Source organism: Mustela nivalis (assembly GCF_964662115.1).
Source record: "Mustela nivalis genome assembly, chromosome: 6".
In the NCBI taxonomy this organism is placed as follows: Eukaryota; Metazoa; Chordata; class Mammalia; order Carnivora; family Mustelidae; genus Mustela; species Mustela nivalis.
In genome coordinates, this window is record NC_139025.1 from 92,422,222 (window position 1) to 92,437,951 (window position 15,730).

The following is a 15,730-nucleotide window of genomic DNA, read 5'->3' on the forward strand; positions in this document are numbered from 1 at the left end:
TGTCTATTTACAACACGCGTATAGGTTCCACAGAGGCAGGGACTTTGTTTTCTTCTCTGATTGATCCCCTGCTCGATATTTGTTGAATGAATGATGAAGAAGATATTTTGAAAAATCTTTTCAGATCTTATTTTAGCGCAGGTGTGGAATGCTCCCAGAGGCAGGTTCCAAGTGCAAGCAAGGGGTTATCAGTGAGACGACTAATCAGGTCACTAAACCAGAATAGCCATTAACGTTTGGAAAGTAAAGAAAACACAGATAAGATTGCTGATGCTCCAAAGTCACATAGTCATCTCTGTTACTTCCTGGGGTTTACCCATTTCCAACCTAGAGGTGTGAAGGATATGGAGCTGGATGCCTCCTCCATGGAAAAGAGGTTTGCCTATAAATTTTTGAAGAAGATCCTGAAATATGTTGATTCCGCCCAAGAGTTTATTGCCCATTTGGGTAAGTATCATTGTGACATACCCCCCCAAATGTGTGCTTCCCTTAATATCTTGTACTCTCAAAAACAATGTGGTATTCCTTTACCAAGGGATGATGCTTTCCTACTATAGCTGTTCGTGATTCATTTAGACGTCGTATGGTTTTGAGGGGGGAAATGATGTCTGAGATTTTGTCCCCCTCTTTAAAAAAAAAAAAAAATCTGATTCATCCTTGGTTTCAGGGTTTGATTGAGCCATTTGTCATTTTCATATAACCCATCCTATTGTAGCTCTTCCATTGTTTTGCTTTGTGACTGTGGGCATATGACTCAACCTCTCTGAAGCTGCTTTCTCATCACTAAAGTGGAGGAAAGGGTAGGGAAACAGCTGAGAGAATTGACATGAGACACAACTCACCAGCACAGTTGGAAAGTCCTTTGTAAAACAGAAGATACTCTGTGAAATCAAATGGCCCTTCCATGGCCCTCAGAAAAGCCGCTCTGTTTCTAAAATGCTATGACTGTTTTGGGTTTTGTTTCCTTTAACTGTGGCCAACTTTGTGTTACCTTTGTCTTTGTAGAAGCCATTGTCAGCAGTGGAAAAACAGAAAAGTCTCCCCACGACCAGGAGATCAAATTCTTTGCCAAAGTAAGTGATTCCTTACATTTAACCAAACTACTTTCTTCTTAGAATCTGTACAATTTAGGGTGCAAGTTAAGTTCATCTCACAAAGATACCTGAAACTCCAGTGGCTTCGATGAGATGGGCTTGTGTTTCTCTGTTGTGGAACAGTCCACAGGCAGGTGGGTGGTCTGAGGAGGCAGGCAGCCCATTCTGCTCCACACCATCATCCCAGGGACCCAGAAACTTCTTCTTCCAGTGCTCCACCATCTCCTAAGCTGTGCTGTCTGTCAGTGTGGTCCAGATGGGCTCACCTGTACCACATCTGTGGGAAAGAGGAAAAGGAGAGAGGAAGACAAGCTGCTTCTCGCTTGAAGTTCTTTCCCAGTGGCTGAAACTCTGTCATTTTTAGATCTACCTAGCTGCCAGGGAGTCTGGGTAATGCATTCTCTGACTGGATGACCCCATGCCCAGGTAAAACATGGGGGTTTCTGTTGCTAAGAGAAAAGGGAAGAATGATTTTGGGTATCAGTGAGCAGTCTTTGCTATAGAACCCTACTCAGAGGACTGAATGCATGCGAGGCCTTGGGGTAACTGCCTGAGAAGCAAAGACAGAAGGCTCAAGGTTGGTAGTACAAGGCCAGGCTCCAAGTGATCCTATTGGAAGCTGTGCCCAAGAAGGCATGACTAAACACAGATGTACCCCCTGGATTCTCCTGAAAATTCTGACTCAGCCGTATGCATATTTCTTGCGACCCTTCATCAGTAGCCATCTCCATTCCCATATTCCTAGGGCCTCTGGTTTGAGGTGTGTATGAGAGGAAAATGTGTTGGAAACTTCCATGCACCAGGTAGAGTTTCCTAGAAATTCCAGGACCTATGTTCAGAGGCTCTTTGCTCACAAGAAATGAACTTTTCAAAGGAACCGAAGGAGGGGCTTTGGTTAGCTTCCTAGAAATTAATTTATGGTGGATTTTCCAGGTTCTCCTCCCACTGGTTGACCAGTACTTCACCAATCACCACCTCTACTTCCTGTCATCCCCTCTGAAGCCCCTTAGCAGCAGCGGCTATGCCTCTCATAAGGAGAAAGAAATGGTGGCCAGGTGAGTCTACAAAAGAGAAAGTCATGGTGACAATGTGCGTTGTATAAAACCCCAGATTCCTGGAGACTGAATGGTGACTCTTTCAGAGAAATGAACTGTGGCCCAATGATTGGTAGCCCAGAGGTTTTGGTTATGTTGGTTTTGAAAGTAATTATATTCATATTTATCTGTGAATTATTTTGGCAACCAAGAGAAGTGTGCTGTTTGGAGGTATCAATAGGGCTTGGGAAAAATTTATATACTCAGATCAACTTTTATCCTGAAATAACATTTAGAAAAAATGCAAAGTCAGTCCTGAAGCTTGAACAAGCAAACACACAACATTGAGAAGAAACAGATTAATGCTGTTTTCAATCGTATTCTTATCAGGCTTTTTCAGTTTAAATTTGTTTTAAAGAATTCAATCTTAAAAGTCCTGTTGTGGATGATCCGATATTTGAAATCCAGAGCAACACAATTCAATTTAAATTCCTAATAGGAAAAGAAAAATGTTCCTCAGAAACACCAGCCTCTGTTCTCATTACACTAGACATAACATGTCAATACTTCAAGACAGAGGAGAGCAAAGAGGTTGCTTTCTGATCAGACTAAAAGATGGGTTCCACCATGCCTCTGGTCTTCTCCGGATTGGATTGAGAATGACAGGGAATGAGGTAGATATCTAAATGGCAAAGAGTAAAGAATTATGATAGAAGCAGTTAAGTCTTTCCCTAGTAGCCATTGATGGTGGACAGTATACAAGATAATTTATAAAGGCCCACCCATTAAATGCCACCATCCTTGTGATGATAGTTAATCTCAGGATTTAGCTAACATTTATTAAGTGCAAAGCTAACAGTGAGCTGTTTTCATCCCTACACCAGTGGGCAGTAACTCTTGCACATCATTGTGAAACATCACCATGCTCGAAGAAACACCTGTATATTCTTTCCATTTTGCAGATGAGGACACCGAGGTTTGGTCAGGTGCATGTTGGTGCCCAAAGTGACCCGGTAGTAGTAAGTTAGGGCAAGAATGAAAGTCCTCTCTATCCATGTGGAATTCCATTTGTTCTGCAGTCATTACCTCTTCTCATTTATCAAGAAAGGAGGAGCCCATGCTATCAAAATGAGATACACTTAACACCCGTTGCTGACCAAAGATTGCCTAAATATTTTCAGGACGCACTGGTGTATTTTGTAAGAAGTTCAGGAAATGAGAGGCAAAGTGAGATATTCAGATAATCCAACAGAGGGCAGGTGTGTCTGTCTTCCTCATCTATTTTTGTGAGATTGTTAATTCATGGAAATGTAACATTTGTTCAGCCAGTCACCATTTGTCACGGCTGGAAGGCAACCTGCATCTGATCAGCCTTGCAAATAGCTTCCAGAACCATCGGTGTGCTTGCTGCCCTCCCACAGAAGCAGTAGCGTCTGCACCAAATGTGTTCACACCTCCAGACCCCTCTTGTCCATGCCCTTCTCCACCACTGCACCTCTTCTGATTTGCTGCCATTCACCAGGGCTACCATACTCTCTGCCCTGTGGTCCCTTTGATTTGTCACTTGCAAATTCTGAGATGGGGAGGCACCGGGGAACTCTGTAACACTGGGCTAAGAACAGTGCATTTATTTGCTCCTTGGGGGGCCAGGAAGGGGCCTTTGAAAACCTCAGGTCCTGGCTTTGGCATGCCTGGGCAAGCCCTGCTGACAGCAAGCAGAACCCTGTTAATATTAGGATCAAACAACTCCACCATCTGCTTTGGTTAGAAAAATGTTACTTTGTATTTATACAGAGCATGTGTCTGCTTTGAAGCATTTCACCAGAAATAACAGCATTGATCAGCCCCTAATTCTAAAAACTAAGAGGATCTTGTGATTACTCTCTACTTAGAGATGAGAAAACCAAGGCCCAGAGTGGTTATGCAGCTTCACCAGGACAGCCCAGCTAGTCACGGCAGAGCTGTGGGTCTCCTGTTCCTCCCGGCTCTCCCTCCTCCCGCAAGTCCATGATTTTACTTTTTTTTAATCAAATACATAGCTCTTTTAAAAGGGGACACAAAGGGAAGAGCAAAAAAGCAGTCCCTATTTAATTTCACACTAGCAGGCTGTCCAGTTTCTGTTAACTAACTCTGAGTTCTCTGAAGCTCTAGGCCAGGGTTTCCAGCTTATCTCACTGCAGAAATAAATGACTGCCCACAGGGGACTTCAGCTGTGATTGTCTAGTAGACAGCTCAGTAAAATCAGGGCATTCACTAAAAAGCATTTAAAGGTGAGCAAGTTTAGGGTTTTTTTTTATTTTAAGTTTTTATTTAAATTCTAGCCCTTTAACAAAGTGTAGTGTATTACTAGCTTCAGGTGTACAGTAGAGTGATTCAACTCTTCAGTACATACAGGTGAGCGAGTTTTGCTCTCTGCCAACACTCAAGATGTATTTCTTCTCCGTCCGAGCTGTTCCTGAAAAGACTTCTGGCCCGTGTGGGTCAGGAAGCCCACAAGTTACGAATGAGAAGCTGGGAAGGACTTCCGCTTAGTCTCAGCTTGGGAAGCCCTTGGCCCGGAGCTGGTGTTTTTAGTCTCTTTCCCCTCTGTGTTCCATCAGGAAGGACTGCTTGCTGAAGGCATCACAAAGTTCTTGCCTAACTGGGCCAGTGTCAGATAGGGTCAGACTTCTGAGCGTTCTCCTCCCCAGAGCCATTGGCAGTACAGGTCACATCATGGCTGTAGTGGGTAAGGGCCCATCAGTGGCGTGTTCAGAGGCATTTACAGAGCTCTTTCCTAACAGCACAAGACTCTCTACCAGACACCACGGAAAGCAGATGCTAAGGCACAGCTGGACCTCCAAAGGGTTCCATGATAGAAAAGATGGCTGAAAGCAGGGGTAGGGTCGAAAAGCACTAAATGCTTAGCAGATGGGGTTCCCAGCTTCCAGGGAGGGGCACAGCTAGGACAGCCCTTCAATCGGACCCTTAGACTAATAGGAAACAAGAGAGAAAACTAATTTCCTAAAATGGTTTTGTCCAACACAGTGTCTCCCATCCCTGAACCATTAATCTTTTGTTCCCACCAACTTGCCCACCTCCCAACTAAATCTTCCCACCCCCAGCGAAGGTTGAAAAATGGTTTGCAGTCTGTTGCAACGGTGGAAAAAGCACAATCCCTGTCGGAATCCTCATTTATTCCCGAATGTCAGGCAGACAAATATATCAGCACATAAGACTCTGTATGTGAGGATGGTTTGCAATAACCTGGTCACTGCTGAATCCTGCAGTTGTCGTGGAAGGATTATTTCCTGCAAGGTCGGGGCTGCCTCCAAGGTGACTTCATGATTCTCAAACAAGACGGCAGGGAGCACACATTTTCCTAGTGTGGTCTAGGGGAGCCTTGTAGGGGAACACAGTGCATGTGCCTAGAGATCCATTCTGTGCTCCTTGTTATAAAGCGTGGGGGCCTGGGGGCGGGTGGGTACAAACCAGTCCTCGGATTTCTGTGCTTTTCCCACTCGCCTTCTTTTCTGCTTCAGCCTCTTCTGCAAACTCGCTGCTCTTGTTCGACACAGGATTTCCCTCTTTGGTAAGTGAAGAGAAGTATTGCTGAAAGCCTCGCTCCTCCCTATAATTATCCGTAACTTGGCATTTTTGCCTTCATGACGGGTGCCTCTGGACAACCTGAGCCTTAGGACGAAGGTGTCACCTAAATTTGCCATAGAAAATTGGTCTGAAGTATGATAAATGACCTCTCTACCCCTTAACAGCTCAAATTTTCCACACCAGTGAATGTTTTAAGCTCTGCCTCTAACATCCATCAAACAGCAGACGTGTCAGGCCAGAGATAAATGCACTGTTCCCGCGCATAGGTCTGGCACTCTGTGTGTTGGTGGTTAATTACGTTGGTCTGCAGTTTGTGCATCTTAAGATCGCATTTAAAAGACAGGCTGAGGGTTTGGGGAGTCACTGGTGATATTTTTGGTTCTAGGGAGCGATTCTACTACAATGGTGAGCTGTCTTCACATCTTAGCTCAGACACTTGACACAAGGTAAGTCTGCTCGGTGTTTTCCAGTAGTTTCTTAAGACTCCCTCTCTGACCCTCTCTTGGCTGAGAAGACACGTTGCTGCTCTGCAGGAGCTGGGGAGGGGAGGGCAGACAGGAGGGAGATGAATCTTCCCCTGACATTAGCACTCTTCATCTCTCTGCTCACGTGATGGAGAGCCACTGTCATGACATGTACTGCACACTAAAAGCTGAGCATTTGATCAATTCTTGTCTTCCCTTCCTGAGAAATTCATCTTTCAGAAGATAAAATATATAATAGCATAAAGTGCCACTTTGTCCCTCATTCTCCACACAAAAAAGAAAGCGAGCTGCCTGATGGGTGGCGGGGCTGTAAGTATCCTGGGGCTGTAAGTATCCATAGTGCTCTGAATCCCAAGCAGCCGAGGAGGGAGGGTAGCGATGTGTGATTAAAAGATCAGAGACAAAGATGGGTTTGAACCCATGGCGTGAGGATCTTGCAGATAAGATGGCTGAAAGGGAAGGAAGTCTTAACACATGTATGTGTAAGTTGTGGTAATATAAACATAACTGATCTGATGAGAGCAGGAAGAGAAGGAGTAACAAGGACAGACAGGGAGCTTTCTTGAACACACTCGTCAAGCAGAGCCCCTTGTCACAGTTGGGAGGAGGACATGCTTCCCAAAACTGTATACAGAAGAGAGAAACCAGCTGAAGGACTGGCCACAAGATGAAAATCTACTACAAACTACGAATGGTTACCAAAATCATGTTAAGGATAATTAAAGGGATTTGAGGGGCCTAAACCCATAAAACAAGAAACCAACATGGTGATATTAGGACAGCACAAATCCATACCATCAGGCCAAGGCACCCCAAGGGATTCAGATCCCTTGCAGCTGGGAAGAGGAATCTTTACTCCCAGGAGCATGTGGACGGTCTTGGGAGAGAATCCCCTGCCTTTTTTTCTTTTAAAAACACAGGTCAGCATGTTTGATAATCATTCCTGACAAAACCCAAGTCTAGAAAGTTACAAAGATAGCTCGTGATTCCTTACAGATTAGGAGCAAGCCTCACTGAGTTCATTTCTTTGTTTTTATTTTTCTGGTTGGTTGATTATCTTGAAAATGCTGTAGATACAAAAGCATCTGTCCTTGAAGCAAGCCTGTCATAATCTTGTGAATAAGATGTCGAAATATGGAAAATAATAGTTGAGTTGTAAGCTTTGTTCCAATTGCAAGTTTTAAAAAATAGTTTTAAGGGGAGGCTAGTTTCTATTCCCACAGGGCACATTTCTATAGTTTTTGTTTTTGTTTTCCAGCAGTCTGATGAAGCTGTCTGGTTTTCCTGTTTTGTTTGTTTTGAAATTTTTATATTCTTTTTTTAATTAACATATAATGTATTATTTGTTTTAGGGGTACAGATCTGTGAATCATCAGTGTTACACAATTCACAGCACTCACCATAGCACATACCCTCCGCCCAAAAGCTCTCTGTTTTAAAGGGCGCTTTCTGTCCTGCTTACCTCCCCTTCTCCAAGCTAAGACATCCCTGCAAGCTAATGGATATCTAAACTTCACTTGACTTCTTTCTTCTCTCTAAGAGGTCCTGCATCATGGGAGAGCTAATATTTCCAGCTACTCCTTATAAAAGTAGCTTATCCCCTAATTAACTCTAAGAAAACCTCACCTCTCTTTCCTTTTAGTTAGATATTTATGGAAGAATATAGCCAGCTGAGACACTATATTGATAAGGGATGACTAAAATCATTCATTCTAAACCCTCCCCTGTATTTCCCAAAGAGTGGAGTGCTAATGCCATCCAACAGAGAACACCATCCTGTTGTCCCCCCCCCCGCCCCCCCGCCTTGGGATTGTGTGATCCGGGTGATTCCCTAGATGCTAACTGTTCTCTCCGCTTCTGACTCAGTGTTTTTAGTTGACTGGAGTGCTGAATGCCTGCCTGGATTAAACTGCAAGTCACCAGCTACAAGAAGGGGGTTTAGGCCAAAGGTTTAGATTATGATTATGCTTCTGGTCTTGAACATCATTTGCTTACAGGACTGTCATGAAGTCAGGCTCAGAGCTGGTCAAGGCCGGGTTACGAGCATTCTTTGAAAATGCTGCAGAAGACTTAGAGAAGACTTCGGAAAACCTGAAGCTGGGGAAGTTTACCCATTCCAGAACACAGATTAAAGGCGTGTCTCAGAATATTAACTATACCACGGTGGCTCTGCTCCCCATCCTGACGTCCATCTTTGAGCACGTTGCTCAGCATCAGTTCGGGGTGGATTTACTCTGTGAGTCCTATTACTGTCTACCATGGACTTCTGTGCACAGAGGGCCCCAGATCAGAAGCGTGTGACTCATTCACTTGAGTTGACCTTGAAAATAGAACAGAGAGATAATTATTCCATACTTCTTAGGTTTAAAAATGAAGTAATAAATACTTAGAGGAGCAGAAATCCTCCAATTTGAGTATATAATATTTCATCTTTCCCCCACTATTATTCAGGACCAGAATTTTCCACCCACTGGCTTAGCTGTCAGCCATTGTGTTCCCACTTAATTTGAAAAGGTTATCTGAGTAATCCAGCAGGGGATATAGGTTCGCTCCCAGGGTTTTTCAGATACCACTTTCCCTGTTAAGAAGCCTAATTTATTCATTGGATACCAGGAGCAAATGAAAGCCACAAACCTTTCATTATCTGAGCCTTCAGAAGAAGACCATAGTTAGTTGGTTTTATTTCACTTTCCATTTAGTACCACATACAGCCACTTAGTGCAGCTATTTTGCCACCGAGCTCAATTTCACACTTTAAATGTTGGCACGTCATTTAATTCAGTTTAACAAACTGTTGATAGTTGATGCTGTGACTTCTATATCCCTGAACAACTGAAAATCAGTTATTTCCTTGGAGGTGGTCAAAGGGATGGGAGAACATCCGAACTCATTATTTCACATCATAGAAAGAATGCCCTTCCTTGTTGAAAACCTAAAAATTAAATTAGTTCTCCTTATGTTCAATTAGTCCCTGCTTTATTCTGAGTTCCAGACATGGAAGCGGCATGTAGCTGATGGATTCAACTCTGTAGATCCCCAAGTGGAACATCCCCTTCCCTCAGGAAACTTGACACAATCATATAATTTGTTTCTTGAAAAATGTCCATCATAGAACTTGGGACAGGTGGACATGAGAAAGTTTGGTCTGTCTCTAAAGAGGTAGGGACACTCAACATATCTTCCTAGGAAATTAACAAAAGACTCAGTCAAACCTCAGATTTCCTGCATTCTTCCTTTCAGAGAAAGGAAGTACTACTATACCTAAAACTTAACCCTCATGGCTCCCTCTGTTGGGGAAAAAAAAAAAAAAATCCCATATGGATCTCCTTGGTCAAATGATGTCTTTTCCTGAAAAACGATGAGATTCACATCCAAAAGCCGGCAAAGCAGCAGAGATATCTCAGTGGAAGGTGTTCTCCTGTCAATGGGTTGTCCCCCAGTTCAGTAAGCAGCATCTGGGGAGAAGGGGACTGTATCACGAGGTGCCAATGCGGGGTGCATGCGCACACTCTGTGTAGCTCCTGGGTGATGCCAGCGCTTGTTTTCTGTTGGCGGACCCTCTCCTTGTGCCTGAGGTGAAGCATTGGGGTTGAAGCATGATAATGACTGCTCTTCTCTGTTCTTTCCAGTAGGCGATGTGCAGATTTCATGCTACCACATACTGTGCAGCCTCTACTCCCTTGGGACTGGAAAGAATATCTACGTTGAAAGGTAATTAGTGAACAAAAGAGGCTTACACGTGCAAGGCTTAGAAAAATGTTGCTTACCATCTTTCAGCACTTAACATCTTTTCAGTACAGCAAAGTCAAAATGCTCACTGAAATGGGGTGGTGATTTTGAACCTAGGTTATTAAATGTTTATGGCAATGTTAAAATGTAATGAAGCTAGTGCGATTTATGACTTCTGTAGAACTATGTTGAAAAGAAAACCACAGGCCCTAACTGGCGTTACTTGGGCCAGGCCAAGTCACCAAAAGTAGGGCTTAATACCTAATCTCATGGCAGTTTCATTTAGTTTCGTTTTTCAAGATTTTATTTATATATTTGAGAGAGCTCATGGGAGAACAAGAGAGAGCATGAGCCAGCGGGAGGGGCAGAGACAGAGAGAGAAGCAGACTCCCTGCTCAGCAGGGAGCCTCATGTGGGCTCAAACCCAGGACCATGATCCCAGGATTATGAGCTGAGCCAAAGGCAGACACTTAACCCAGGTGCCCCCCCAATTGCAGTTTTAACCTCCTGCAGAAATCTAAATCTTAACTGGTAAGTCAGGAGTTTTCTCATAGGTGCCAATGATGTAATCTGTCACAAGGGCCCTCTCCATCCCCTAAAGGAAGATGAGGTCATCTGTAGGATAAGACCTCCAACTCTTCCCCTTAAGGGAAAGCTACCTAGCCTGGAAAAACCTTTTTTTTTTTTTTTCTTGGCTTATAACTTTGTTGCCCCACTCTTCTTCCTATAAAAACTTTCCATTTTGTACCATCTCCTCCAAGCACTCCGGTACTTGCTAGATGGAATGTTGCCAGATTCATGAATCACCTAAAGACCATGAGATCTTCAGACTCACTCAGTTGAATTTTATTTTTTAACAGAGAGCCAGTAAATGTATGTGATTGGAGAAGGAATACTGTATAGCCAAGCTAAATCATGTGCTAATGACAAAAAAAAAAAAAAAATGCTGACAAAATGTCTGTTTCTTCAAAATCACAGCTTCCAGATAGCTTCCAGAGTCTCTGTGGTTAAAGCTTGCCTAAAAGCTCAAGGGACATGAGACTCTTGCTTTAGTGTTTAATGGGTTTCTATGTGATACAGTACTGGACCTTTGCCATTCTCAGTTGTCAGATTAGCTTTAGTTAGGTTTTTTTTTTTCTAAACTTAGTTTATTTTTTCAGTGTTCCAAGACTCATTGTTTATGCACCACACCCAGTGCTCCATGCAATACATGACCTCCATAATTCCCACCACCAGGCTCACCCTGGTGAGCCTCAGTATGTTTCTCAGAGTCCACAGTCTCTCATGGTTCGTCTCCCCCTCAGATTTCCCCCAACTCACTTCTCCCCTCCTTCTCCCAATATCTTCCGTGTTATTCCTTATGCTCCACAAGTAAGTGAAACCATATGATAATTGATTCTCTCTGCTTGACTTATTCCACTCAGCATAATCTCCAGTCCCATCCATGTTGGTACAAAAGTTGGGTATTCATCCTTTCTAATGGAGGCGTAATACTTCATTGTATCTGTGGACCATATCTTCTGATCCATTCGTCTGTTGAAGTACATCTTGGCTCTTTCCACAGTTTGGCGACTGTAACCATTGCTGCTATGAACATTGGGGTACAGGCGGCCTTTCTTTTCACTACATCTGTATCTTTGGGGCAAATATCCAGTAGTGCAATTGCAGGGTCATAGGGAAGCTATATTTTTAATTTTTTAGGGAATCTCCACACTGTTTTCCAAAGTGGCTGCACCAACTTGCATTCCCACCAACAGTATAAGAGGGTTCCCCTTTCTCCACATCCTCTCCAACTGTCAGATTAGCTATAGTTTTAAACAAGTGCACATTTTGGTAGCAGAAATGCAATTCAGAAATCTTGAATCTGAGTAAGCTGATCCAATTCCCAAAGGAAACCACTATTAACAATTTTGTATATGTCATTCCAGATATTTTCTACACATGTACATTTGTATACATGTAGGATCATAATATCCATATTGCTTTGCAAATTTGTCCTGTTGGATGAAGTTAAAAACTGAATTCCTTTTTCATTCTACTCCAGCTTTTAGATTTGTTATTTAGATAAAATAATCATTACCTTTCTACTTTAATAAGGTAAGCAAGTTTAGTACACTTTTATTCCTTTCTACATCTCCTTTTTTGCTATATAGTTTCTTAAAATGGGGACACCTGAGTGGTGTTGAGCATCCAACTACTGATTTTGCCTCAGGTCATGATCTCAGAGTTGTGGGATTGAGCCCTGCATTGGGCTTTGCACTGGGTGTGGAGCCTGCTTAAGATTCTCTCTCTCTCTCTCTCTGCCCTTCCCCCCCCAGTTCTCCCCATTCACACACATACACACGTGTGCATGTGTTTGCTCTCTCTTTCTCTCTCTCTCTCTCTAAAATAATAATTTCTGGGGCACCTGGGTGGCTCAGTGGATTAAAGCCTCTGCCTTCAGCTCAGGTCATGATCTCAGGATCCTGAGATCGAGCCTTGCATCAGGCTCTCTGCTCAGCGGGGAGCCTGCTTCCCCCCTCTCTCTCTGCCTGCCTCTCTGCCTATTTGTGATATCTGTCAAATAAATAAATAAAATCTTTATATAATAACATTTACATTCTATTCTAGGACCAAAATTTTCTGGGTTGTTTACCTTAGTTTGTATTGTAAGGTTTCACCAAATAGCCAATCCTTTTAAACCATGATTTTCCCATTCCAAATTTTTTATTTTGATTTGTGTCTTGGTTGGTCAGATTCATCATTAAGTACTTGGTTCTGTAAGAGTTCTTAGATACTCTTGAATCCTTGCATATTTTGGAATATTCCCCCTCGACTTTTGAACAATTTCTGTGGTATAAAATCCTCGGGTCATAATTTTTTCCCCCGCAGAAGCATATATAGACTTTGCTTCTTTGTGTTCTGACGATGCCCCAGGCCAGGTTGTTTACTGACTTATACATGACTTTGCAGTGGGAGGGGAGAAGCTGGCTGTTCATTGGATTCCTTCTTCAGTCTTGAAGCTCATTAAGTTCTATAATATGTTCCAGGATTACTTATTCTGTATCAGCCCCCTCTGCTTCTCCTCAGAACTTAATATGCCCCCTCAGTGTTCAGAATTGGGTCTTCCTTTTTTTACAAATCTTTCACTTTATTATGTTATTGTGGAGTTTATTCCGCCTACTGTTATTTAGGAAGAGGTTGTATTTGTTGGCTTTTTCTTAACCTTACACATTTCTCCCTTTCTCCCAAGTAACTTTTAGCTACCTGATCTTTCCTATTTGGGGTTTAGAAGGTATTTCTCAAACTTTCTCCATGTTCCTGACTCTCTTTAGTTTCCTTATTTTCTGTGAATGTATTGAAACAAATTTTTATGTATTTTTCCCTGGATAATTCTCCCTCAGAACCATGTTTCTCAACTATTTCTTGTTCATTAGCTACATTGCTAGTGCTCAAGAGTAGAAAGGAGCATTGTGCATGTGTGTGTGTGTGTGTGTGTGTGTGTGCGTGTGTGTGTGTGTGTGTTGAAGGAGTTTATGGGGAAGAAACATCATCCAGCTTCATAGCTAACAAGCTGGCTCAGGACTCCCTCACTCTACCCACAGTGCCTTTAGTTCTAGGGTGCATCCACCTCTAGCCTTTGGTTCTCCCCCAACAAAAGTAAGCAAGTGGCCCAGGTAAGAGGTCACAGGTAAAATTTTTAGCACATCCTAAAGACATAGGGCTTTTATATAGTCAATTAAAGTAGGTTTATGGGGGCGCCTGGGTGGCTCAGTGGGTTAAGCCGCTGCCTTCAGCTCAGGTCATGATTCCAGGGTCCTGGGATCGAGCCCCGCATCGGGCTCTCTGCTCAGCAGGGAGCCTGCTTCCCTCTCTCTCTCAGCCTGCCTCTCTGCCTACTTGTGATCTCTGTCTGTCAAATAAATAAATAAAATCTTAAAAAAAAAAAAAAAGTTTAAAGTAGGTTTATGCCAGGTACCTGGGTGGTGGCTCAGTCAGTTAAGCGTCTACCTACAGTTCAGGACATGATCTCAGGGTCCTGAGATCCAGTCCCACATTGGGCTCCCTGTTTGGCAGGGAGTCTGCTTCTCCCTCTCTCTCTCTCTCCCTCCCTGCTTCTCCCCCTGCTTGTGTGCTTGCTCTCTGTCAAATGAATAAATTAATAGAATATTAAATAATAAAATTTTAAAAAATAATAAGTAATATTATAGTAATAATAATAAGTAATATTAATAATAATAAGTAATATTCCATCCAGTAGAAGACTTGGGTCAGCAGCTATAGGACAGGTCACTACTCACTCTTCTACTCTACCTCCCCTCCAGTGGCTTCTCCAGGCTCAGAGTCCAGGGCACTTGAATGGAGGGGTCATGTACACTTTTTCCCTACTCTGTCCTGCCTGCCTCTCCGCAATATGAACCTGATCCTGCATCCCCAGCTGGTCTCCCAGCCCCACCTCCACCCTTCATTGTTTCAAGCACAAGATCATATTCTGAGCTCCTCAGAATCCCCTCATTTACTTCCAGAGATGACTACACTCTGCTGTTAGCCCAGAAAGTATGTTTCAGTTTCAGTGTCCCCACTTGGTTAGGTCCATATTTTGTGGCTTGATGTTATCACACATTTTCTCATTTCAGCAAAGATCCCAATATCTTCCCAATTTTTCCCCCATTTCTTGTGCACGTTAGGGAGGAAACTTCAAGTGCACCATTTCTCTGCCACCTTTTGCTAAAGTTTCCTTGGCTAACGAATGTCTGCAGGATTGTAAGGGAACTGCTAAATATTTGGTTTCTAACTACATCTTGTGTGTGTACCGTGGGTGGGAAAGATTCCAAACACCCCAGTGATAGGGTTGACGGTAAAGAGAAGGAAGTCACTGAAACAAAATAGAGACTTTTCTTTTGGAATATTCCAGTTGAGACAACTGGAGGTCACTGACAGAGTTTTCAACAAATTTTTAGCAAAGGGTAAAGGCTCTTATGCATTTAACCACTGAGAATACTTGCCTTCTTTGATGCAGAGATACTTTAATCATAGCATTTGAGGTTGGTCAAGAAGTGAAACTTGGAAAATGATTTAAGCTTCAACACTTCATTTTATTTCAAATGAAAACTGTTTCTCCCCTTCACACCGTGGAGATACTTATTCCTTCCTACCCTGCCACCTTTGACCGATTGTTTCTGACCAAACATTGCACACCTTCCCTAAACCTCTGAGGTGACTTGTACTGCTGGTCTAGAGCTGTGGCCTGCCTCCCCTTTCTGCCCCTCTGCTACATAGTACTTCCTCTCCTTGGCATCCTTTAGAACATATGTGAAGGAACTCTCAAAATTGCAAAGCACCAGATACGAACAAGACATACATCTTACTACTGTGATGCCTTCCTCTGTCTGGATCCCTAACAACAGACATTTGAGAAGCTAGATCTGGATCAATGAAATAAAATTGAGAGATGGGCAAGGAGAGCCTGCCACTTATCAAATTAGAAAGTAACAAAAATTGAAGTACAAATCGCACCCTCTTTAATCTGTCACTGTTGACCAAGTTTTACCTTGTGAAAAATACTGTATATGCTAGGCAGTAAGAACTGAAGGGGGAAAAGAGAGTTCCATATCCAGGGAGCAATTCTTCAAGCAGACCGTTTGGTTGCTCGACCTGTTTCAGTGGCCCTCGTTCTGCTCAGTGCATACCCACACTGCCCCCTGGGGGGCGCTAATGACCAGAGAAGCATCCTAACTGTAGGCCTTTGCTCAGTGCCTCTAGGAGCCTGCGGGCCAAGGTCATTGGCAAACTTCTGGGTTTTACTTTTACAGAACTTTTC

General features: G+C 43.1%; 1 protein-coding gene across 1 annotated transcript in view; it reads left to right on the plus strand.

The window, feature by feature from the left end:
- RYR3 (ryanodine receptor 3) overlaps window positions 1–15,730 on the plus strand; it is a 502,250-nt gene that overhangs the window by 412,242 nt on the left and 74,278 nt on the right. The window contains exons 58-64 of the mRNA XM_082736877.1: window positions 332–447; window positions 1,006–1,073; window positions 2,028–2,149; window positions 5,650–5,699; window positions 6,102–6,162; window positions 8,199–8,437; window positions 9,831–9,912. Of these exons, the coding sequence (XP_082593003.1) occupies window positions 332–447; window positions 1,006–1,073; window positions 2,028–2,149; window positions 5,650–5,699; window positions 6,102–6,162; window positions 8,199–8,437; window positions 9,831–9,912 (738 nt within the window). The remainder of the gene's footprint in view (window positions 1–331; window positions 448–1,005; window positions 1,074–2,027; window positions 2,150–5,649; window positions 5,700–6,101; window positions 6,163–8,198; window positions 8,438–9,830; window positions 9,913–15,730) is intronic.